This window comes from Sus scrofa, chromosome 14, assembly GCF_054392235.1.
Source record: "Sus scrofa isolate SSC_HxYL_T2T_F1_AM1 chromosome 14, Sscrofa_HxYL_maternal_Yorkshire_Landrace_v2.0, whole genome shotgun sequence".
Taxonomy (NCBI): domain Eukaryota; kingdom Metazoa; phylum Chordata; class Mammalia; order Artiodactyla; family Suidae; genus Sus; species Sus scrofa.
In genome coordinates, this window is record NC_139396.1 from 127,293,603 (window position 1) to 127,320,162 (window position 26,560).

Here is a 26,560-nt window from a genome sequence, read left to right on the forward strand (position 1 = left end):
CTCTATTTTTTTTTTTCTTTTTTTAAGGAATCTCCATACTGTTCTCCCTAGTGGCTATACTAATTTACATTCCCACCAGCAGTATAGGAGTGTTCCCTTTTCTCCACATCCTCTCCAGCATTTATTTGTAGACTTTTTGATGATGGCCATTCTGACTGGTATGAAGTAGTTCCTCATTCTAGTTTTGATTTGTATTTCTCTAATAATTAGTGATGTTGAGCATCTTTCCATGAGTCTTTTAACCATCTATATGTTTTTTTTGGAGATATGTCTATTTTAGATCTTCTGCCCATTTTTTGACTGGGTTGTTTGTTTGTTTTTGAAACTGAGCTGTATGAACTCTTTCGATATTTTTGAGATTAATCCTTTATCAATTGCCATATTTGCAAATATTTTCTCCCATTTTGTAGGTTGTCTTTTTGTTTTGTTGGTGGTTTTCTTTGCTGTGCAAAAGCTTTTAAGTTTAATTAGGTACCATTTGTGTTTTTTTCTTTTTATTTCTATTACTCTAAGCAACAGATGCAAAGATACTCCTGTGATTTATCTGCCTATGTTTTCCTCTAGGAAAAAGAGTGTTCTGCCTATATTTTCCTCAAAGAGTTTTATAGTGTCTGGTCTTACATTTATATTTTTAACTCATTTTTAGTTTATTTTTGTATATGGTGTTAGAGAATGTTCTGATTTCATTCTCTTACATGTAGCTGTCCGGTTTTCCCAGCACTGATGACTGACCAGACTGTCTTTTCTCCATTGTGTATTTTTGCTTCCTTTGTCATAGATTAGTTGACCATAGGTGTGTGGGTTTCTATCCTGTTCCATTGATCTATACTTCTGTTTTTTGTGCCAATACCATACTGTTTTGATGACTATAGCTTTGTAGTATACTCTGAAGCCAGGAGACCTGATTCCTCCAGTTTCATTTTTCTTTCTCAGGATTGCTTTGGCTATTTGGGGACTTTTGTGCTTCTAGACAAATTTAAAAAATTTTTTTGTGCTTAATATAGCTGAGTCTCACCTTCACCATCTGGAAATTGGGGATTCTTGTGCAAGTTTGTTGTGACAATAGTATGTAAAAATTGCATAAGCCAGTACTGGGCATGTGGAGGTTCAGTGAATTGCCCGTGGTATCCCCTTATTGTAATTTTATTTTACATGCAATGTTGAATATGTGAGACTAAAGGGGGAAAAAAAATGAATGTAATCTGGAACACTTGGTCCTTGTTTCAACAGAAAGAGGACCTGCCAGACCCACAGGCCGCAGACCTGTATGAATTCCGCTTCAGCGACTTCCCCATCACAGAGCATGGGCTGATAAAATGTGGACTTCGGCTATTTTTTGAAATAAATGTGGTGGAGAAATTCAAAGTACCTGTAGAGGTCAGGTGGTATTTAATTCAAAATGCTGCATGATTCTATTGCTGTACTCCATTAAAATTTCCTGTGGTTCAAAGGACTCCCTTTGGTGTAGATTTTATATTATCATTAACTTTGTCAATATATCCGCTTAAACCCTGTCAACAAGACCAACCTATCTTTTCAGATAAGGTTGTTACCGACCTTCTAACCTTTAGAAGTCGGTTCCAAAGTCTGAGTGGTGTTGTCTTCTTTGGGTGGCAGGTTCTCATCAGATGGATGTACACAGTGAGGAAGGGGTACCGGGCTGTCACCTACCACAACTGGCGACATGGGTTCAATGTGGGACAGACCATGTTCACTTTGCTGATGGTAGGTATGATGGTGAATTGTAAACCTGCACAACTCCCTCTTGAGTATGGTGAGAAATGGACACAGTCCATCACTGTAGATCAGTAACTTTGGAATTTGTGGATACAACCTCGCAAACCCCCAAATCCCCTGGATATTGTTGGGCACTTGGCTGGATTATCAGTCTGACACTCACATATTTAGATCCTTAAAGGAAAATTCAGTTACCTGCTGGGCTTGTAACTGCCCAGAATGAGCTACAGTCCTCAAGAAATAAAGCTAGCTTGCCCTAAAACCACACCAGATCCTCTTCCCCATGGCAGGCAGGCCCCACTGCACATGCCATGCAGGTGTATTAATCCAAGTAAATAGATTTATATATATATATGTTTTTCAGACAGGAAAACTGAAGAAATACTACACGGATCTTGAAGCCTTTGCCATGCTTGCTGCTGCCTTCTGCCATGACATTGACCACAGAGGCACTAATAATTTGTACCAGATGAAGTAAGTGAACACATGTGGCCATTTCAATGTGTCCTGGTGTCCCTTTATTTGTTTCATCAAAGTATTGAATTTGTACATTAAAGTGCACTGATCTTTGACTTGTACTTGTACACACCTGGGTAACATCCCCCAGCTCAAGCTAGAGACCATTTCTTTCTGAACTCACTATCTCCCTGGTCCTTATGCTTCCATCAGCTGACCTTCAGCTGACCTTGAATCTTACCATTGCCATCTTCCTCTCTTGCCCAAGAAAGGAAGCGCAGTTTTAAGCGTGCAAGCTCTCAGCTCAGACAGATTTGGACTTGCTGGGTTCACAAGTTGTTTAGATTTTCTAAGCCTCGATTTCCTCATCTGGAAAATAAGAATTATAACAATAGCACCCAACACCTAAGGTCGTTGTAAAGATAACATGAAATTATGCATATAAAGCACTGAGCACAGTGTAGGCTCTTGGCAGTTAATAATTATTAGGTAGTAGTATTATTACTGTTATTATGTCATTGGCACTTTTCAAAATTCATCAGCAATGCCATGGCCATGGCCAGCCTAGCTTCTGGATAATGATATTTAAGAACCTCTATCTGCCTTGACTGCACTGTATCCTCATCTCTGACACATGACTTAGCTCTCTCCAGAGGTACCAGAGGTAGGGAAACATTTTAGAGGGAATGAGCTTTGGAATCTGGTTTAGGAAGTATCTGGTTTTGGGGATCCAGATACTTCCTGGTCAAGGGATCTTGGACACATCACTTCATTTATTTGAGAATCAGTTTCTTAACTGTAAAATGGTTATGACATCGACCTCTCAATTGAAATTGAGAATCAAATGAAATTATATATGTGAAAGTATACATAGTGAAAGTATATATGTGAAGGTAGGAAGTACCTACTTTCTTGAGTAGATGCTCAAGAAAAAATTATTCAATGAATAAAAAGGTGTGGGAGTTCCCCTGTGGCCTGGTGATTAAGGCATTGTCACTGCCGTGGCTTGGGTAGCTGCTATGGCGCAGGTTTGACCCTTGACCTGGGAACTTCTGTATGTGATGGTGCAGCCAAAACATTTAAAAAAAAAAAGTTGTGAGAAATGACTTTTCACCTGCAGCAAGTCTACAGTTGGATTTTTTTTTTTGGAAAGGGGATCCCAGCTCTGGGTTGTTTCAGAGCTCCAGCCCATGCTGGCTCTTCCATACTCCTGAACACAGGCCCCCTTAGAGTCACTGAGCTCTCTTCTTCCCTCCTGACTGTGTTAGCCAATTCAGTTCTAAAAGAAAGGACACTTATTGAGCACCTCTTGTATGCTAGAGATCAGGCTAAGGACTTATCCTTTAATCCTCAGAGCCCTCCAGCATGGGAAGTGTTATTATCCCCTTTTACTGATGAAGAAACAAGCTCAAAAAAGTGATCTCTAACTTGTTTTAGATTAAAGAAAGTTTCTGAATGGGATGTGACATCTTGCCTCCAGATTTGCAGAAAGGAGGAGGCCACATCCCAGACTGGCGTTGGGAGCCTGTGTGAATCCCACTGTTCATCAGCGAAGGGGATGCTCATCTTCTTCCATTTCTCTCTGTGAACTGGACAGCAGGAACACATGGCGATGGAAGGACTGGGACCCATGAGGGGGGGTCCCAACCGCAGGAACCTTAACATAGGCATACATGGTTTTGGCAGCTTGCTAAGCTGCTGTGATCAAGTGTCCTTTTGCACTCTGTCCTTCAACAGTGATATATTATATATATATTTTATATATATATACATAATATGCATATTTTAATGCTCATACCCACAGCATATGGAAGTTCTCTGGCCAGGGCTTGAATCCAAGCTGCAGCTGTGACATATACCACAGCTGCAGCAACATCAGATCCTTTAACCCACTGCACTGGGTGGGGTTTGAACTCGTGCCTCTATAATGACCCAAACCATTGCAGTTGGCCTCTTAACCCACTGCACCACAGCAGGAACTCCTCGGTGGTGACTTTTTTTTATCTTTTGTCTTTTTAGAGCTGCACCAATAGCAAATGGAGGTTTCCAAGCTAGGGGTTGAATTGGAGCTGTAGTCGTAGGCCTATGCTACAGCCATAGCAACATGGGATCAGAGCTGCATCTGCAACCTACACCACAGCTCACGGCAACACCAGATCCTTAACCCACTGAGCAAGGATAGGGACTGAACCTGCATCCTCATGGATACTAGTTGGGTTCGTTAACCACTGTGCCACAATGGGAACTCCATCAGTAGCGTTTTGTTTTTTGTTTTTTGTTTTTTGGTCTTTTTGCCTTTTCTAGGGCTGCTCCCTCGGCATATGGAAGTTCCCAGGCTAGGGGTCTAATCGGAGCTGTAGCCACCAGCCTACACCAGAGCCACAGCAACATGGGATCCGAGCCATGTCTGTGACCTACACCACAGCTCACAGCAGCATTGGATCCTTAACCCGCTGAGCAAGGTCAGGGATTGAACCCGCAACCTCATGGTTCCTAGTCAGATTCCTTAACCACTGAGCCATGATAGGAACTCCTTTTTTTTTTTTTTTTTAATTTGAGTAGTGATTCTTGATGAATTCCTTTATGTGCTCTTACGGTGCTAGAGGGATTGCTCAGGAATCCAGAGATATGGAGGCAAAAAGTGGTTAATGAAAGATTGAGTTATGTTGAATTAATGTTCTCACATTGATGGTAGCAGTCAGACTACTGTGGAGTGGAAGCTAAGCTGTTGGGGCACACATTCCTGGCTTGAGCTTGTGCCCTCGGTCTGATTACTTGTCTCTAAAATGTCTAACCCCCTTGGTTCTGGTTTCCAACCCTATCTCCTAGCTTTGGACTATGCCTTCTGGTAATGCCCTAAAAACTTTGCTATTTTCAAATTTTTACTATTCCCTTGAGTTCTTGTGTTCTCTTTGCTCACTTCTATAGCCAGTTTTACTGCCTCATTTTTAAAAATTTTTTATTTATTTTTGTCTTTTTTTTTCCCCCCTGGGCTGCACTCGTGACATATGGAGGTTCCCAGGCTAGGGATCTAATCAGAGTTACAGCTGCCGGCCTACATCACAGCCACAGCAACGCCAGATCTGAGCCACGTCCGTGACCTACACCACAGCTCATGGCAACACTGGATCGATCCTTAATCCACTGAGCAAGGCCAGGGATCAAACCCGCAACTTCATGGTTCCTAGTCGGATTTGTTTCTGCTGCACCACGATGGGAACTCCTCTTTTTTTGTTTTTATTTTGCTTTTATTTTAATTTTATTTTATTTTATTTTATTTTTTTGTCTTTTGTCTTTTTGTTGTTGTTGCTCTTTCTTGGGCTGCTCCCGCAGCATATGGAGGTTCCCAGGCTAGGGGTTGAATCAGAGCTGTAGCCACCGGCCTACGCCAGAGCCACAGCAACGCAGGATCCGAGCCGCATCTGCAACCTACACCACAGCTCACGGCAACGCCGGATCGTTAACCCACTGAGCAAGGGCAGGGACCGAACCTGCAACTTCATGGTTCCTAGTCGGATTCGTTAACCACTGCGCCATGATGGGAACTCCTTTTTTTGTTTTTAAAAGTTTTATTGAAGTATAGTTGATTTACAGTGTGACAGTTGCTGCTGTACAACAGAGTGATTCAGTGGTACACTTTCCCCCAGTCTCGGGGCGCTCCTGCCAGTCTTCTGTGGCAAATGCTGCCGGGGCTCCACCTCCCAAGGCCAGACCCCAGGCTGGGGAGCCTGACATGGGCTCAGAACTCTCACTTCTGTGGGAGAGCCTCTGCAATATTTTTATTTTCCAGCCTGTGAGTTGCCCACCCAGTGGGTATGGATATTGTAAAAGTGCCCCTCCGGCCATCTCAATGTGGCGTCTTTGTCTTTGGGTGTAGGATATCGTTTTCGGTAGCTTCTATTTTGTTGATGTTTGTTCAGTGGTTAGATGTAAGCTTGGTGTTTTCGTGAGAGAAGGTGAGCTTGAGTCCTTCTACTCCTCCATCTTGTCTCTAATCCTCTTCTGCTTCCTTCTTTCATAGGTTCAAAGATTTTGTTCCTTTCATTCCCCCCCTTTCTTGGTTAGTTTTTCGGTTCCTTCATCATTCAGTCTCCTTTACTCTCTTCCATCTTGTCCCTGAAGAGATGCAGTTATCAGAAGACTCTCGGAAGTAGTTTAGAATTTATCTCACTCCCCACCGCCCACTTCAACGCAAGCCTCATCCCTGCCGTATTCTCTCCTGAGGCCTCTAGTCCACAACCCATTATTTTCCATAATGGCTCACAAGGCAGACTATTAGGTTTTTAGATGATTCTAAGAGCTGTATGCTCTTCTTAATATTGAGCTGAAATTGGTCTCCTTATAACTTCCATTTGTCCTAGATTAGAGCTGGAGCTCCTCTGGAGCTGTTAGAATACATACAATTTCTCATCCACAGGCTATTCTTTCATATATTAAAGAGAATTATCATTTCCCCTTTTTTCCTGGTTGAATTCACCAAGTTTTCTTTTTTTTTTTAATTATAGTTGATTTACAATGTTCTGTTAATTTCTGCTGTACAGCAAAGTGACCCAGTTATGCATCTCTCTCTCTCTCTCTCTTTTTTTTTGCTTTTTTAGGGCTGCACCCACGGCATATGGAGATTCTCAGGCTAGGGATCAAATCAGAGCTGTAGCTGCTGGCCTACACCACAGCCACAGCAGTGCCAGATCCAAGCCGCATCTGCGACCTACACCACAGGTCATAGCAATGCCAGATCCTCAACCCACTGAGTGAGGCTGGGGATTGAACCTGCAACCTCATAGTTCCTAGTTGGATTCGTTTCTGCTGCACCACGATGGGAACTCCCATGTATACATTCTTTTTCTCATAATATCTTCCTTAATATCTTCCATCATGTTCCCTCGCCAGTGATTGGATATAGTTCCCTGTGTTAGACATCAGGACCTCATTGCTTATCCACTCTAAATGCAAACTCCTAGTCCATCCTACTCACTCCTGCTCCTATAAAGAACCACAAGTCTATTTTTTATGACCATAAGTTTGTTTCTGTTCTGTAGATAGGTTCATTTGTGCCATATTTTATATTCCACATATAAGTGATATCATATGGTATTTGTCTTTCTCTGACTTACTTCACCTAATGAAAATCTCTAGTTTTATCCATGTTGCTGAAAATGGCATTATTTTTTTCTTTGTTATGGCTGAGTAGTACACCAAGTTTTCTTTTAACCACTTCTCATATAACAATTTCTGTACATAGAATTGTATCTGTTATTCTTCTGTAAACCCATTCCAGTGTTTGTATGCTGTTCCTTAAATCCAGGTCTTGGGTTTGATATAATAATACAAACATGATCTGAAGTACTTGCATTTAATCCTAATTGAGTTTCACTTTGTAATTTGATTCTCTTTTAAAAATTGAAGTATAGGAATTCCTGTCGTGGCTCAGCAGTTAATGAACTCGACTAGCATACATGAGGATGTGGGTTCAATCCCTGGTCTCTCTCAGTGGGTTAAGGATCTGGTGTTGTCATGAACTGTGGTGTATGTCTCAGATGCAGCTTGGATCCCATGTGGCTGTGGCATAGGCTGGTGGCTTCAGCTCCAATTGGACCCCTGGCCTGGGAACCTCCATATGCCACAGGTGTGGCCCTAAAAAAAAAAAAAGGCCAAAAATAATTGAAGTACAGTTGACTTACAATGTTGTGAAAGTTGCAGTTGTACAGTGTAGTGATTTAGTTATCCATATGTTTGTGTGTGTATATATTCTTTTCCATTATGTTATTATAAGATATTGAATATATTTCCCTGTATAATGCAATAGTTTCTTTTTGTTATCTATTTTATACATGGTGATGTGTATTTGTTAACCCAAACTCTCAATTTATCCTTCCCACCTCGTTCTTCTTTGGTAACCATAAATTTGTTTTCTATGTCTGTGAGTCTGTTTCTGTTTTTGTAAAATTCAGTTGTGGCATATTTTAGATTTCACATATAAGTGATATCATGTGGTATTTGTCTTTTTGGCTTTTACTTCACTTACTATGTTAATCTATAAGTCCACCCATGTTGCTACAAATGGCATTATTTCATCATTTTTTATGGCCGAGTAATATTCCATTGTGTATACATACCACATCTTTTTTAGTTATTCATCATTTATGTTGCTTCTATGTCTTGGCTATTGTAAGTAGTGCTGCTATGAACATTGTGGTGCATGTATCTTTTCAAATTAGAGTTTTCATTTTTTTTCTGGATATATGCCCAGGGGTAGGATTGCTGGATCATAAAGCAACTTTATTTTTAGGTTTTTTGACGAACTCCATACTGTTTTCCATATTGGCTGCACCAATTTACATTCCTGCCAACAGTGTAAGAGGGTTCCCTTTTCTCCATACACTCTTCAGCATTTATTATTTGTAGACATTTTTTTTTTTTTTGTCTTTTTGCCATTTCTTGGGCCACTCCTGCGGCATATGGAGGTTCCCAGGCTAGGGGTTGAATCGGAGCTGTAGCCACCGGCCTATGCCAGGGCCACAGCAATGTGGGATCCGAGCCACATCTGCAGCCTACACCACAGCTCATGGCAATGCCAGATCCTTAACCCACTGGCAAGGCCAGAGATTGAACCCACAACCTCATGGTTCCTAGTCGGATTTGTTAACCACTGAGCCACAACAGGAACTCCTGTAGACTTTGTAATGATGGCCATTCTGACTGGTGATGCATCACTGAAGTTTTGATTTGCATTTCTCTAATAATTAGCAGTGTTGAGCATCTCTTCATATGCCTGTTGGCCACCTATATATATTCTTTGGAGAAATGTCTATTTAGGACTTCTGTCCAGTTTTTGATTTTTTTTTTTTTGAGCTGTATGAATTGTTTGTATATTTTGGAAATTAATGCCTTGTCAGTCACAGTGTTTGCAAATATTTTCTCTTGTTCTGTAGGTTGTTTTTTATTTTTTTATGGTTTCCTTTGCTGTGTTAATTTGATTCTTTATTCCACTCAATTCAAATCACCATGTAAATTACATTCTGTCAACCAGTGAATTAGTTATTTTTCTAGTTTTTTTACCATCTGAAAATTAGATAGCCAGGGTTTCCATCAATATTCATTCAAATCATTGATAAAATTGTGCATCAGGACAAAACCAAGGGCAGAGTTCTGAGGCCTGGGACTGAAGCCAGTTAATTAAGTAACACTCGTTGGGCTCTGCTGTCCAGTATTTGAGTGAATATCGAATGTTCACTCAATATTCCAACTTGTACAGAACATATCTTGAAGCTTCTTCTCAACTGCCCTGTTGATATCCAGACACATGCTGTCCCTGGCCTTCTGCTTTGACAAATTCTATCACAAAAGTGTTCATAACTTCTATTCTGTATCATTTTCTCTTTCTAAACCTTCTCTGGAATTTCCTAGTGATTATTCTGTAAGTGCTAACAAACTCTGAAGCAGTTTAAACTATTTCAGAGATTAACGTCAGTCTCCCTGTTGTATCATCTACAGATTGTACCATTTTCTGCTTCTTAAATTTTAGGATAAAATTTTCTTATATCTGGTCTCAGTCATTTTCACCACCTCAAAATTTCTTCAGGAAGTTGGGATGTTACTCATCTGGGTTAACAGATGTGTGTGTGTGAGTGTGTGTGTGTGTGTGTGTGTGTGCGTGCATGTGTGTACGAAGTAATTTTTTTTTTTTTTTACTGAACCATTTGCAAGATAGTTGTAGGCCTCATGACATTTCATCCCCAAATATTTCAGCATATATTTCATAAGAATGCAGAGGACATTTGCTTATATAAACACAATATAATGCTCACTCTCAAGAAATTTAACATTGGCACAATACAATTATTTTATCTTATATAGAATGTTTATTCCAATTTTTTCCAATTTTCCCAATAATGTCTTTATAATTATCTCTTTTTCTCTGATTTTGGGTCCAATTCAGGATCACGCATTGCATTTAGTTGTCACATATCTTTAATCTCCTTTAATCTGGAATTGTTTCTCAATGTTTTTATGTCTTTTAGGATGTTGACATTTTTGAAGAGTTGAGTCTAGACCAGTTGTTTTGCATAATGTCCCTCAATTTGGATTTGTTTACTTTTTTTTTTTTTTTGACTGTACCTGTGGAATATAGAAGTTCTGGGGCCAGAGATCAAACCTGGGCCACAGCAGTGACAATGCTGGATCCTTAACCTGCAAAGCCACCAGGAAACTCCAGTCAAGTTGTTTTCCTATTACCAGATTCAGGGTAAACATTTCTGCAGAAATTCTATGCAGATGATATTGTATCCTTCTCAATGCATTGCATGGGGAGGGTCATATTATCAATTTGTTCCATTAGCTACAAGGTTAAGTTAAATTATTTATGGATAATATCCAGCAGATCTCTTTATGTAAAAGTACACTTTATTCTTTGTGTTAATACATAATCTGTGAGCTGCTATTTTGAGACTGGCTGAATATTTAGCTTCCCAATAAACTTTCTTGACTAATGTTTTTAAACCTAATGGAAGTAAAATGCCATTCGTTTCTGACTGGTTGAGCTTTATCCATTTAAAAAAAAAAACTCCAGTGATGATAAGTGTTAATAGTTGAATTATGATCAGTTGTAATATAGATCAGATGTAGTTTATTGTTCACTAACGAGAGGATTTGGTTTAGCAGATCTGATCATGACTGGTTAATGGCTCCTCTCCTCCCTGTTCTTTCTGACACTCAGTGAAACTCTACTAAGGCTGCTATCCATATTTCTGATTTCTCCCTTCCTTAAAGTGATTTATTCCATATTTCTATAACAAAGTCTACATATTATCTATGTAGACCTTTTCCCTCAGCTTCTCACTTTTCAACTTTTTATTTTCAGTGTTACTTTCCCTTCCTTGAACAGGAAGAATTGCAGAGGGATAGGGTACCAATGACCCCACTTACATAAAGCTGTAACCTCACCATTAACAAGTGGGAAACTTAAATTATGTCACTGTCTTGGAGGAGGAAAGAAATGTCCCTTTGTTATCATTTTCATTTTGGTTCCTGGATATTCTTTTTTTTTAATTTTTAAAGATTATGGTTGATTTACAATGTTCTGTCAATTTCTGCTGTACAGCAAAGTGACTCAGTTATACATATATATGTGTTCTTTTTCTCACATTATCCTCCACCTACTAACCCTGAACTCCCAGTCCATCCTACTCCTCCCCATCCCCATTGGCAACCACAAGTCTGTTTTCCTTGTCCGTGAGTTTATTTCCTTTTCTGTAGATAGGTTCATCTGTGCCATATATTAGATTCCACAAATAAGTGATAGTATATGGTATTTGTCTTTCTCTTTCTGACTTCACTTAGTATGAGAGTCTCTAGTTCCATGCATGTTGCTGCAAATGGCATTATTATTTTCTTTTTTATGGCTGAGTAGTAAGTATTCCATTATGTATATGTAACACATCTTCTTAATCCATTCATCTGTCAATGGATATTTAAGTTGTTTCCAAGTCTTGGCTATTGCAAATAGTGCTGCAGTGAACATAGAGGTGCATGTATGTTTTTCAAGGAAAGTTTTGTCTGGAGTGGGATTGCTAGATCATATGGTAGTTCTATATTTAGTTTTCTGAGGAACCTCCATTTGGTTTCCATAGTGGTTGTACCAATGTACATTTCCACAAACAGTGTAGGAGGGTTCCCTTTTCTCCACACCATCTCCAGCATTTGTTATTTGTAGACTTACTAATGATGGCGATTCTGACTGGTGTGAAGTGGTACCTCATTGTAGTTTCTATTTTCATTTCTCTAATAATTAGTGATGTAGAGCATTTTTTCACGTGCCTGTTGGTCATCTGTATGTCTTTGGAGAAATGACTCGTCAGGTCTTCTGCCCATTTTTCAATTGGGTTGTTTTTTTGCTGTTGAGTTTTGTGAGTTGTTTTTACATTTTGGAGATAAGTCCTTGTCAGTTGTATCATTTGAAACTATTTTCTCCTATTCCACAGTTTTTTTTTTTTTTTATGATTTCCTTTGCTGGGCAAAAGCTTCTAAGTGTGATTAGGTCCCACTGGTTTATTTATTTATTTTAATTTCTATTGCCCTGGGAGACTGACCTAGGAAAACATTTGTATGGATGATGTCAGAGAATGTTTTGCCTATGTTCTCGTCTAGGATTTTAATGGTGTCATTTTCTTTTTTTTTCATCTTTTTGCCATTTCTTGGGTCACTCCCACGGCATATGGAGGTTCCCAGGCTAGGGGTCCAATTGGAGCTGTAGCCACCAGCCTTCACCACAGCCACAGCAACACAGGATCCAAGCCGCGTCTGCAATCTACACCACAGCTCACAGCAACACTGGATCCTTAACACACTGAGCAAGGCCAGGGATTGAACCCACAACCTCATGGTTCCTAGTCGGATTCATTAACCACTGAGCCATGACGGGAACTCCTGGTGTCTTTTCTTATGTTTAAGTCTTCAAGCCATTTTAAGTTTATTTTTGTGCATGGTATGAGGGTGTGTTCTAGCTTCATTGATTTACGTACAGCTGTCCAGTTTTCTCAGCACCACTTGCTGAAGAGACTGTCTTTCTCCCATTTTATACTCTTGCCTCCTTTGTCAAAGATTAATTGACTGCAGGTGTCTGGGTTTATTTCTGGGCTCTCTGTTCTGTTCCATTGGTCTGTATGTCTGTTTTTGTACCAGTACCACACTATCTTGATTACTATAACTTATCTGAATAATTGAAGTCTGGGAGAGTTAAGCCTCCTGCTTGGTTTTTGTTCCTCAGGATCGCTTTGGCAATTCTGAGTCTTTTATGGTTCCACATAAATTTTGGATTTTTTTCCTAGCTCTGTGAAAAATGTTGTGGGTAACTTGTTAGGGATTGCATTATATCCGTAGATTTCTTTGCATAGCATGGCTATTTTAGCAATATTAATTCTTCCAATCCAGGATGATGTCTTATCTTTCCATTTCTTTGAAATCTCTTTAATTTCCTTGATTAATGTTTTATAGTTCTCAGCATACAAGTCTTTTACTTCCTTGGTCAGGTTTTCCTAGGTATTTAATTTTTTGGGTGTGATTTTAAAAGGTATTTTGTTTTTATATTCCTTTTATAATATTTCATTTTTAGTATACAGAAATGCAACCAATTTCTGAATGTCAGCCTTGTATCCTGCTACTTTTCTGAATTCATTGATCAGTTCGAGTAGTTTTTGTGTGGAGTCCTTAGTGTTTCCTATATATAGTATCATGTCATCTGCATAGAGTGACAATTGTACCTCTTCTCTTCCAATTTGTGTACTTTTTATTTCTATTGTTTGTCTGATTGCTGAGGCTAGGGCTTCAAATACTATGTTGAATAAAAATGGTGAGAGTGGGCATCCTTGTCTTGTTACAGCTTCCTGGAACTTTAAAAAAATTTTTTTTTAATTGTTATTTCTCCATTACCTTTTGTTTTCTACTGTGCAGCATGGTGACCCAGTTACACATACATGTATACATTCTTTTTTCTCACATTATCATGCTCCATCATAAGTGACTAGACATAGTTCCCAGTGCTACACAGAAGGATCTTATTGCTTGGAAATTCTTAATAAACTTCTATGCAAATAATCTACAGGCTTCAAACAAGTTTGCTATGTGTTATATATGTCATAGACACCTCCATAAGCTCCAGGGAACTTAATGATTTTAGATGCATGGAATGAGCCAAACTTCATAGTTTAAATAATTCAATCATTTTATGCATTCAGCAAATTAGGGGGTTATTTTTAAAGGATTTTTAAAGCATAGTCTTATGTTCTAAATCTAAAAATTCTTTTCCATTATGTTACTTTTGACTGTTTCACAGGCATTAGGGGAGAGGGAAGAAATGAAAGAAAATTCTCAAATTGTAAAACCTCTGTATTGTGTGACCTTATGTGTAATTTTTAAATAGCTAAAATTGTGGCATATCCTTTTCCTCCCAGATCTACATCTCCATTGGCAAGGCTTCATGGATCTTCCATCTTGGAAAGGCACCACCTGGAGTATAGCAAGACTCTCTTGCAGGATGAGGTAACTGATTCACTCTAGAGCAGCTCACAAGCTCTAGATCAAAGCACTAAACCATAGAAAATGCTTAGAAAGAGGTGGCCTTGAGTTATGGTGGTTGGTAGTGTATGCCCTATAGAAGGCAATTGATAGAAATTTCTATATTGCAAGTTTTTGAACATTAAGTTGGAAATAGTGGAGATAGAGGGCAAAAGAGCTAGAATCTCTGTGGGCCTGTGGAGAAAGCAAGCTTATAGTGGGTAGGAGAGGGCTCTGTGTGTCCTAAGGTGTGTATAAGTGTCAAGAGAAAAGGAGATTACAGAACCACTGATTTTGTTATTCATGGGGCATGTACTGTAAGGCATTGTCTGTATCTTTGAGAAAATCTAGCTTTGGTGGTTGGAGGTAGGCATGAAATCAGGATGTAAGACAGATTGGACCACAACCATTGGAGAGGCACTGAGTAATGCTCTGGAGAGCTCTGAAAGGAGGTGTCACATTCAAGAGTGGGTGGGCGTAGGGGAGAGTAGGGGTGGGTTCAGGAAGCTTTTCACAGGAAAAGCTTAAGCTTGGTGTTGAATTCACTTTGATGTACACAATATCATGGATTACGAACATTTCAAAGAAGGCAGGCATTTTTCTTCCTTTTGCTGATTTTATTTAAGGAGTATATAGGCCTGTGGGAAAAGTTGTGAGTATAATCTAGCTATACTTTAAAAAAAGTCTCCTGACAAAGTTCTAACCCAAATAGATTCAAATGAATCATTAGATGGAGGGGAACACTGTTTTGTCTTGGCAGAGAACTTGTCTAGAATCACATGAGCTTCATAGGTTAAATAAGCCTTTATAGGTTAAATAAGCTTTTTTCAGTTTCCATGATGATTGTTTATTAAAGACTCAGGGGAGGGGCACATGGAAATACGTCCAAATATAGAGGTAACATGCTTGTAGGTCATGAAAAGCCAAGTGGGAAATCTTAAAAAACTGAGCAACCAGGCAGAAAATTGGTAAAAGAAAACAAAGAAACAGTTTAATGGTTTTAATAGCCTGTTATGGATTCAATACCCAGACGGGGGTATCTGACGAACTGCATCAGAATTATCAATTCTGGAGTTCCCGTCATGGCTCAGTGGTTAATGAATTGGACTAGGAACCATGAGGTTGCAGGTTCGATCCCTGACCTTGCTCAGTGGGTTAAGGATCTGGCGTTGCCATGAGCTGTGGTGTAGGTCACAGATGCGGCTTGGATCTGGCCTTGCCATGGCTCTGGCGTAGGCTGGTGGCTACAGCTCCGATTAGACCCCTAGCCTGGGAACTTCCATATGCTGTGGGTGCAGCTCAAGAAAAGACAGAAAGACCAAAAAAAAAAAAAAAAAAAAAAAATATCAGTTACACAGGATGGGGGTAGGAAGGCTATTAAAATGCATCTTGGGCTTCATCTCACACTTATCAGGCTCTCTAGGGATTGGACCCAGGTGCCTGCATTTTTAATATGAATTTTCATAATTCTCATGTATAGACAGGACACATCTTTGAGGTAGGAGTTAATACCATAAAAAGGATGATAGTGTCTGTTCTTTGAGAACTAAAAAGAGAAGAAATTAAAAGTAATTGGAGGAAGATATGAGTAAATTGTTATTACCCAATTTGTTATAAGTCTTTGTTTTACTAGTTGGGATGATCTTATATTTTCGAGTAAGAATTTTTTTTTTTTTTGTCTTTCTCTCATTTTTAGGGCTGCACCAACGGCACATGTTGGTTCCCAGGCTAGGAGTCCTATCGGAGCTGTAGCTGCCAGCCTACACCATAGCTCACGGCAACGGCAACGCCGGATCCTTAACCCACTGAGCAAGGCCAGGAATTGAACCTATCCTCATGGATGCCAGCCAAGTTCGTTAACCATTGAGCCACGACAGGAACTCCTGAGTAAGAATTTTTAAAATATCCTACTGATTACATATACCACAGGCAGGTGGTGTCAAAAATAATAATTTTATGTTTACCTACTAAAGCAAAACATATTTTAAAAGCTATAGCCAAATGTTTAAATGCTTAACTTTGGAAGGCGTCTAGTAGCTCATATGTTTTTCCTTTCTGAGATTTGAGAGTTGGTAATAGAGTTGTTGTTTTTTGATCTTAATTTTTTTTAATGTTATTTACTCTGCAGTCTGTACTAGTTTTGAGGGCTATATAAAGGCTTATTATTCTTTCTAAAAAAGGAATATTACATCTTAGTAATCCATACCACCTTGGTGAAGACCTGTCTACAATGCTATTTGACCTGCTAATTGCAGACCTTTAAGGGTTGTAAATAGAGTCACCAGGCAATAAATGCAATCACAGAGCTTTTTATGAGCAGGCAAATTGAATGCTGAAAATAAATGAAATTTTAACCATCAGATGTTCTTTTCACATTTTGGAGAGACAGTACAGTTCTTTTATTTATTTAACGTCTAAAAAAAAAAAAAACACTTAAAAATTTTTTTTAATTTCCAGATAAGTCTAGAAATTTTTGGCATTTTGTGGGCCTTACTCATTTTGTACCTTATGAGGCTGTGAACTAAAATTTCTTTATGTCCCAGGAGGGTTGGATTCCCTACTTTGAGGATAGAACCATCTGTGTTCTAAACTAGTCAGAAATTTACCCTTTACCCTGATGGGTAGGTGGAAAAGCCTTCTTAGCCAAATTTGTCAGAGTATAAAATTAGAGTATCTACTGTCAAAATGACAAAATAAATTGCTCAGCATAAATAACAGAATGCTTTTATTATTCAAAACCCTTCATTAAATTTACGATAACTTCATTTATGCTGTTTCATACTGACCCCATCTTATAAAAAGAAGGAAAGGGACATTCCCATCATGGCACAGCAGAAACAATCCAACTGGTAACCATGAGGTTGCTGTATCCCTGGCCTCGCTCAGTGGGTTAAGGATCTGGCGTTGCCGTGAGCTGTGGTGTAGGTTGCAGATGTGGCTCGGATCCTGCATTGCTATGGCTCTGGCGTAGGCCAGCAACTATAGCTCTGATTCGACCCCTGGCCTGGAAACCTCCATAGGCCGTGGGTGTGGCCCTAAAAATTCAAAAAAAAAAAAAAAAAGAGAAGGAATGAATAAGAAATTAAATATCCTGTGTAGGGTCACCAGTGAGCCACAAACGTGAAACACACTGGCAATCTCCTCTATGGGTGTTGCACGTACCACACCGAAAACTAGATTTGCTGGCATCTTCTCTGGCTTCACCTCACCTGAGAGCCCTCATCAAAACAAATGGGAGCTGTTCTACCTATTGTGGTGTGCTCCAGAATGTCTATGTCCATTGCCATTTTAATGGCATAGGGAGAACAAAAATGGCCTGTTAATGGTAGAGGGAAGGCAAAATTAGACGATGTCTTTGGGCAAGGAGCGCAGTGGAGCAAGTGTGGCCCAGATGGAGTGGGGCTGAGACAGAGGCCTCCTCTCGTATTCTGCACACCTGTCTGTACATCACGTTTCCAGCACAGTTCCCTGGGAGAACAAATAGGATGTTGTATACTTATCTATATTTTAAAGTAAAATATAGCAGTAGCAGTTCGAAAAATTACGTATGCCAACTATTAAAAATTCAAACAGTGATAAACATTCCAAAGATACATATTAAAAAAATCACTTCAAATCCTGCCACTCAGAAACAGACATTTCATTAACATTTAATGAACTTCATTACAGCCTGCTGTGAATATGTATAGGCTGGATGGATAGAAGCAATTTGAGAAGAATGAGATCTTACTATCCAAGCTATTTTTTTTTTTTTTTTTGGTCAGAGTTAAGTCTTTAAATTTATTGAAGTATAACATATGTACAACAAATTGCATCCCTTTAATGTGTAATTCATAAAAGTTCTATGAATTCTATTCCTATACCTGGGAATCAACACACTCAAGATACAGAACCCTTCTATCAGCCCAGACGATTCTGTGTGCCTCTTGGTGGGTTTTGCGTCTCTCCCCTCCCAGCCCTAAGCAACCACTGAAATGTTTTCAGTCACGTTAATTTGAATCTTCTAGACTTTATATAAATGTAGTCATAGATAATTACACTTTTTGTGATGGCTTCTTTCACACAGAATAATAATTTTGTGATTTGTTTATGTTGAATGAATGAATTAGCAATGGTTGATTCCTTTTCACTGCAGAGCGGCATTCCATTTATCTGAAAGAAACATACTGAATTTTTTCAAATTTAACGGAGAAAACTTTTTTAATGGAAAGAGTTGCAGAATTTCAGAGAATTGTGTCCTTATCACAGGAGAAATTAGTTCTTTTTTTTTTCTTTTTAATGATTTTTATTTTTTTCCATTACAGCTGGTTTACAGTGTTCTGTCAGTTTCTTACTGTACAGCAAGGTGACCCAGTCACACATACATATATACATTCTTTTTTCTCACATTATCATGCTCCATCATAAGTGACTAGATATAGTTCCCAGTGCTACACAGCAGAATCTCATTGCTTACCCATTCCAAAGGCAATAGTCTGCCTCTGTTAACCCCAAATTCCCAGTCCTTCCCACTCCCTTCCCCTCCCCCTTGGCAACCACAAGTCTATTCTCCAAGTCCATGAGTTTCTTTTCTAGGGAAAGGTTCATTTGTACTGTATATTAGATACCAGATATAAGTGATTTCATTTGGTATTTGTCTTTCTCTTTCTGACTTAAACCTCACTTAGTATTAGAATCCCTAGTTCCATCCATGTTACTGCAAATGGCATTATTTTGTTCTTTATGGCCGAGTAGTATATTCCATTGTGTATATGTACCACATCTTCTTAATCCATTCATCTGTCGATGGACATTTAGGTTGTTTCCATGTCTTGGCTATTGTGAATAGTGCTGCAATGAATATGTGGGTGTATGTGTCTTTTTCAAGGAAAGTTTTGTCTGGATACATGCCCAAGAGTGGGATTGTTGGCTCATATGGTAGTTCTATATTTAGTTTTCTGGAGTACCTCCATACTGTTTTCCATAGTGGTTGTACCAATTTACATTCCCACCAACAGTGTGGGAGGGTTCCCTTTTCTCCACACCCTCTCCAGCATTTGTTATTTGTGGGTTTATTAATCATGGCCATTCTGATTGGTGTGAGGTGGTACCTCACAGCAGTTTTGATTTGCATTTCTCTAATATTTAGTGATGTTGAGTATTTTTTCGTGGGCTTGTTGGCCATCTGTTTATCTTCTTTGGAGAATGTCCATTCAGGTATTTTGCCCATTTTTCCATTGGGTTGTTGGTTTTTTTGCTGTTGAGTTGTCCAAGTTGTTTGTATATTTTGGAGATTAATCCCTTGTCAGTTGGATTGTTTGAAATTATCTTCTCCCATTCTGTAAGTTGTCTTTTTTTTTATGGTTTCCTTTGCTATGCAAAAGCTTCTAAGTTTGATGAAGTCCCATTAATTTATTTTTGCTTTTATTTCTGTTGCCCTGGGAGACTGACCTGAGACAACATTTGTATGTTGATGTCAGAGAATGTTTTGCCTATGTTCTCTTCTAGGAGTTTGATGGTGTCTTATCTTTAAGTCTTTAAGCCATTTTGAGTTTATTTGTGCTTGGTGTGAGGGTGTATTCCAGTTTCATTGATTTATATGCAGCTGTCCAGTTAGGAAAGATTAGTTCTTAAAGAGAACTCTAAAATCAGTAAAAAGTGGCTATGAGAAATTGTGAAAAACTGCAACAGCATTTAGATGTTTGATTTTAGACTGTATGTGTTAACTTTATACCATCTATGAACTTCCTATGAAACGTGAAGCAATTAGAATAAACTGCTTCCTACATCTCCATCTCTGTTTTGTAAGATATTTGTTATCATTAATTTTTTTACTGTTATCAGTATTTATAAAATCCATATTATGTTCTATAATTCCCACAATCATCTTAAAAAAAAAACCCAAAACAGAACATTTATTGTGTGACTACTGCTTGAAATCCCTAGGGTGAATTGATACTACAACAGCGGCTCCAAAACAAGGTGCTGTTCTGTTCAGAATCTATGCCTGAATCTTCAGCAAATGTAGGTGCCTCATTTGACTGGCCCCACTGGCAGTTTGGCTTCAGCCTCAGCTCTCCAGTTATACTTCCTTTTCTGCCTGGTGGAGCAGCCACGTTGGCTACAGGTTGACTTCTGAGGGTGGGAGGTTAGAGCCCAGTGTGTGTCTTATTGTGATGCTTTCCAAATGATGGTGTTCCCTTTGTCATTTCTCTTCTGTGGCCTAGACCAAAGCGGCACAATTGTTTGTTCTTAATTCTACTTTTAAATAAGGGACCTGATATTTAATCTCAGTCTTTTTTAGCCATCGTTTGTTAATTCCTGTGTATTTTATTTTGACTCATCTTGATTAGCTAGATTTGTATCGTTTGGTAGTTTTTCCCGGAGAGTCTAAGCTAAATACATACCTAAGAAGATCTGTTGTTTATTACATTTATTTTTGTTTATTTATTTTAGGATCATAGGTGTGGAATATGAAATTTCTCAGGCTAGGGGTTGAATCAGAGCTATAGCTGCCAGCCTATACCACAGCCATAGCAACACCAGATCCAAGCTGCATCTGCAACCTACACCACAGCTCATGGCAACACTGGATCCCTAACCCACTGAGCGAGAGCAGGGCTCAAACCTGCGTCCTCATGGATACTAGTTGGGTTTGTTTCCACTGTGCCACAATGTGAACTCCAGTTATATTTATTTTTGGAAGTCAGTTTGGCAGGACATAAACATCTTGGGTCACACTTTTCTTTTTCTTAGAAATTGGAGGACATCTCTCCAATGTCTTTTGGCATTAAAATGTTGCCTGGAGAGGTATAAATAGCCAATGAGATTTTTTTCCTTGCAGATGACTTGATTTTTCCACAAGGATGCTGATAATGATTCTTAGTTCTTGATATTTTATTAACTTTGAATGTCTGGGTGTTGACCATTCTGCATCATTTTTTTTACCCTTGTTAATGGGTTACGCTTATGATCCAGAAGATTATTTTTTTTAATTTCAAGAAAGTTTTTTTCCCCCATTTTATCTTTGAATATTTTTCTAATACACTGGGAATACCAATTATGTATGTACTGAGTCTTTTTGCCATTTATTTCATTGTTTCTTTATATATTTTTATAGATTTATTTTTTCATTTTGTTGTAATTTTCTCAAGACTGTGGACTATGTCTTTGCTGCATTTCAGTTGTTTATTCTATTTGAGTAGCTTTAATACAGATTTAATAAAAACAATGGAATTGAATATAAAAGCAATATAGGGAGTTCCCTTTGTGGATCAGTGGTTAACGAATCCGACTAAGAACCATGAGGTTATGGGTTCGATCCCTGGCCTTGCTCAGTGGGTTAAGGATCTGGCGTTGCCGTGACCTGTGGTGTAGGTTGCAGGCACGGCTCGGATCCTGCGTTGCTGTGGCTCTGGCGTAGGCCGGCGGCTACAGCTCCGATTAGACCTCTAGCCTGGGAACTTCCATATGCCGCGGGTGCAGCCCTAGAAAAGACAAAAATAAATAAATAAAATAAATAAAAGCAATATAAATTCAAAATCTTTTATATCCAATTCCATTTTTTAAATTCTACTACCAGTTCTTCTAGTTTACTTAAAATGCTACTATTGTTACCTTAAAATCTCCTGAGTTCTTGTGTTTTTGAAAATATAGATATTGGTATGAATTTTTTACCTGTTCCACTGGCTATTTCCTTTTGATATATTTTTCATTTGCTTTTTGTATCCCTTTCTTATTTTCTTTGCAGGGTATGTGTTTGTGTGGGAAAAACACTACGATTATGGATTCGGTCAACTATTTGAAAGACTTAACATGATTTCTGATTTAGGGCTGTAGAGCTGTTTTGTAGTATGTGCTATGACTCGCCTGTACATGTCCTTTCATGAACCTGTGTGCATTTATGACGGTATGAACCTGGGAAGAGTTGCTTGGCCATAGGGTGAGCATATGTTCAAATTTAGTGGATGCTGACAAACAGTTCTCCAAAACAGTTGTACTAATACATGCTTCTTACCAACATTCCAGTGGTTCTCCATCATCTCCAACACTTGATAACGTCCACCTTTCTTATTTTAGTCATTCAGCTGGGGATGTGGTGATATTGCATTGAATTTAATTTGCGTCAGTTAAATAGCACTGATTAACACATACCAGGTGCAGTTTATGTTTACTGGCCTTTTGACATTTCTCTGTTTCAGGGTTGCTTGACTTTTTTCTCAGCTTTATTTGTAGGGATTCTTTATTCTGGTTTATGTATCTTTTATCAGAAATATGTATTACAAATATTTTTTTTCCCTTTCTGTGAGCTGTCTTTTTACTTAACAGTGGATTTGGGCAGAGTTCTTAATTTTAATGCAGTCCATTTGACCTGTTTTTTAAAGATTAAAAAATTTCAGTCTTTTTCTCATCTTAAAAATCTTTGCCTATTCAAGGTAAAGAAGATATTTTTCTCGAAAAGTATTATTGTTCTACCTTTCTTATTTAGACCCACAACCTCTTTGCAACTCATCTTTATATCATGTTTGATGTAGAAATCAGTATACATTTTTCTATTTATGTGGAAATCCAGTTGGCCCAGTACCATTTATTAAAAAGGCCATCCTTTTCCGACATTTCAGTGAGACCTCTGTCATAAATTGGGTAACTAAGAGATATGATGGTTTCTGCACTCTCTGCTCTGTTCCATTGATCAGTTTCTCTTTTGTCAATACCATGTCATCTTAACTACTATGGCTTTATAATTTTAATTTCTTTCAGTACACATTCTTCAAATTTGTTCCCTTTCAAGAATACCTTCGCTCTTATTAACACTTTGTATTTTCCTATGAACTTTAAAAATCAGTTTGTCAAATTTACCTACATACACAAACTTCATATTTTGGAGGAAAGTACATTGAGTCTGCATCTTATATTTCTGTAGTTTTTATGCAGAGCTTTTGTACTTGTTTTCTTTTGAAAACTACTTTCTTTAATGGAACTCATTCTTTAATAGAATAATCCTGTGAAGGAAGGGCAGGAAGGCACCGAGGACAGTCTCCACTTCCTATTTACTGTCTCAAACACTTTTATCACCAATTCTGTTTCTTTCATCTGCGGAAACACACCTTGGATTTGGGCTTTCCAGAAGTTGGGAAGCCTCATAGTAAGCAAAGCTCGTGAAGCTACAGGGCCTGTGTTAGGATCTGGTCATTGCTGGCTTCCTTCCTTCCTTCTCTTCTTGCTACCCAGGGTATTCTCTTTGGCACAGACAATCAAGTAACAGGAGCCGGTGCAAATGTACGTTAGCATAGCTTTCCCATCAGTTCCTCCTCTGCTGCTGCTCTGTGTTGTCAAACTTGGTTTTCGAGGGACATCCTTACTTCCACTTTGTGCTATCCACATCCTGAGAGCTCATGTTCTAATTAAAAGATCACTGGCTCTGATTTTGCTTACTTAAAAAATTGCATGCACATATGTGTTTAACTCTTAACTTGTTCCAAAAAATTTTTAATGGTGCTTCTGAAAATATATATAACATTAAAAAGAAAATGAGGGTTGATGGGAAAATAAAAAGATGAAGCATTGGTGAAGGCCCAAAATGTGTATAGTAAGAGGTACAAACATTTATTAGACGTGTACTACATTTTTGGTCAAGAGCTTTCTAGAAGCTCATACAAAACAGAAACAGGATCTTTTATAGGAGTCTATATCCATAGCTGAAAAAGAAACCACTTAGAAGCTCTTCTTTTAAGAACCTTAGCTGTGAGAGAAGAAGGAAAAGAGAAAAATAAAAAGCATGGAATTAAGAAAAGGTTTTTCAATTAGACTTGTATAGTATTTTTAGATGAAAGTGAAAATGAGTGAGGAAAAAAAGGTAAGAGTCAAATTCAGGAAAGTTGTGCTATCAACAAAGGAAATAGTACTGAAAAGTTCAATGTACACCTCTTTTTCCTAATTATGTCAATTCTAAGAGTATGACATTAATCATGTTTTAAAACCCAGTATTGATTTACTTTGTAAAGCAAAAGACCTTTTGACAGTCTGCTTTAATAGGGCTGTTTTATTATTTTGGATTAGAAAAAGCTATGAATTACATGGAGTACAACAGTATTCATCATATTTATTTTTATCTCTCTATATACCTTTTCTCTCACATATATAGTTAGCAAACAGCAACAGGTTTGCAAATAAAAGGCACATGTATTAAAGTAATTGATGCACAAAAAACAAATACTGATTTGGAAGATGGTTGTAGATTGTATAGTCTCCACTAAGGGATTATTTAAATGTAGCAGCCTTTTTTGTGGGCCTCTCCTCCCTATTCTATAATGTTTTTATTTGACTTTTTCCTCTTGTTAATTTTTCAAAAATTACATATATTTTGATTCACATATATATAATGAAATGATTTCTACAATTAACATATCTATCTTCTCACATATTTACCTTGTCTGTGTGTTGTGAGAACACCTGAGATCCATCCCTTTAGCAAATTTTTCAGTATACAATAGGGATTAAAATGACTTCATGTGCTATTAATCTGTCTAAAAGTTTAAGGCATTTCCACACATGACCCCACAACTTTTCTTCCTTAGTAGAGGAGTCAAGAATGACCAAAAGTGTTAGAATTACATCTACAAAGTATGTGTTAGAATTACATAATACACATTACATAATACACATAATACAATTACTTTGGAAACATAATAATGTATATCAGTGCACAGATAAAGGCAGTGACTCACTGATGTAAAATATGCCACTAGGTCATGACCAGCGCAAAGGAAGGCTACCACTGTAGAAAAATCAGGCACAGGTTAAGTGGGAATGAAATGACAAATGGCTCTCTTACTCTTCCTTCTTTGTGACCAATCCAGACCAGGTTAGAAAAAAAAAAATTGGTGCAGAGATTATGGCCAAGGGTTGCTGTGCACCATCTCAAGTATTACATTGATTTTGATCTGGACAAGCTTTCATTTTGTTTATTGTAGTTTTTCAAAAGCCATTTCTTCTATCAATTTAAAAGACTATAGTTGCTACTATGAACCCATTATTTTAACAAAAAATATCACAGCTTCCCTTTCTATTATTTATATCTGCTATGTAAAATTACCATTTTTCTTATACTAGCAGCTGTTATAAAAAGATGACCTAAGTGAAGGTTTGTGTTACATATACAGTAATACATAGTTCCAGTCAATTTCTTGCTTTCTAATATTTCAGTCTCCTGGAATTCTGGTTTAACCTGGGCATAACCTCAAAACTTTACATAACAGTAAAAAAATACAGCAATAATTAAATTTTGTAGCAATTTAGTTTTGAAATGCATTCCCAGTTACGGCTTCATTTGTACCAACATGCCACAAATATTTATTGATCACAAAGTGCTAGGCAGTTAGCAGAGCAACTGTTATTATCCCCATTTGAGAAAACAAATATGCACAGATGTTAAGTGAGGTATCCAGGATTAATAGCTACCAAGTGGGGAAGCCGAGAACTGAACCTGGACTCCTTGCTGGGTTTAAGTGTAGTCAGTCCCCTGCTGTTCAGGCTTAAATATTAGCTCCGCTGTGTACTAGCTGTTTAGCCTTGAACAAGTTTCTTAACCTCTCTGTGGTGTAGTTTGTTGTGAGGTTAGGAGAATTCATAGAGCATGTAGAACAGTGCCTGAGAAGTAGCAAGCATTAGGTGTCTATTGTTATCATTTGCTGCTCAGCTCAGTATTCTTTTCTACATTACGCTGCCTCTATGTCTACACAGGTTAATAGACTATTTCATTTCTACGGTGCTTTTCTGTATTTTATAATTGTTAATTTCACTTAGCAAAACCACTATATATCTGTCCTTTTGCCTGTATTCCTAAAATGGTCTATTTGGAATATCATACTTTTAAAAACCACTCTCAGAATTACACTCTCATTTTCTAGAACACTAAAAAGTAAGGCTGACCCATGTATGAAGAGACTATGAGTGAGAAACTCTTTGAAGAAAGGTATAATTAAGTCTTTGTAAAATATAATTGTAAGAAATAAGAGCAATTTGGAAGAATTTGATTATTTTTTTCCTAGGTATATGTATTACTGCAATTTGCAGCTGCTGAAATTCTAAGATTTTCAATACTCACTCTGAGGTTATCTTGTAAATAACTTCACTGTGTCTAACAATTTGACAAACATCAGATATTCTTTATTATATCTCCTCAGTCACTACAGAAAAAATTTAAATATACTATTTTTGTTTAAATGGTCCTCGAAGAAAACACTTATTTACTCCAAAAACTTATACACTGATTATAAGAATATTTGCTAATGTTTTTATAGTTACCTTACTCAAAGTAGAGGGGCACTTAATTCAA

General features: G+C 38.0%; 1 protein-coding gene across 2 annotated transcripts in view; it reads left to right on the forward strand.

Moving 5' to 3' along the window:
• The window catches only part of PDE6C (phosphodiesterase 6C), a 70,769-nt gene that overhangs the window by 36,190 nt on the left and 8,019 nt on the right, over positions 1-26,560 (forward strand). For both annotated transcript variants that reach the window (NM_001375586.2, XM_084992542.1), the window contains 4 exon segments: positions 1,231-1,377; positions 1,618-1,725; positions 2,102-2,211; positions 14,142-14,229. In NM_001375586.2, coding sequence (NP_001362515.1) covers positions 1,231-1,377; positions 1,618-1,725; positions 2,102-2,211; positions 14,142-14,229 — 453 coding nt within the window.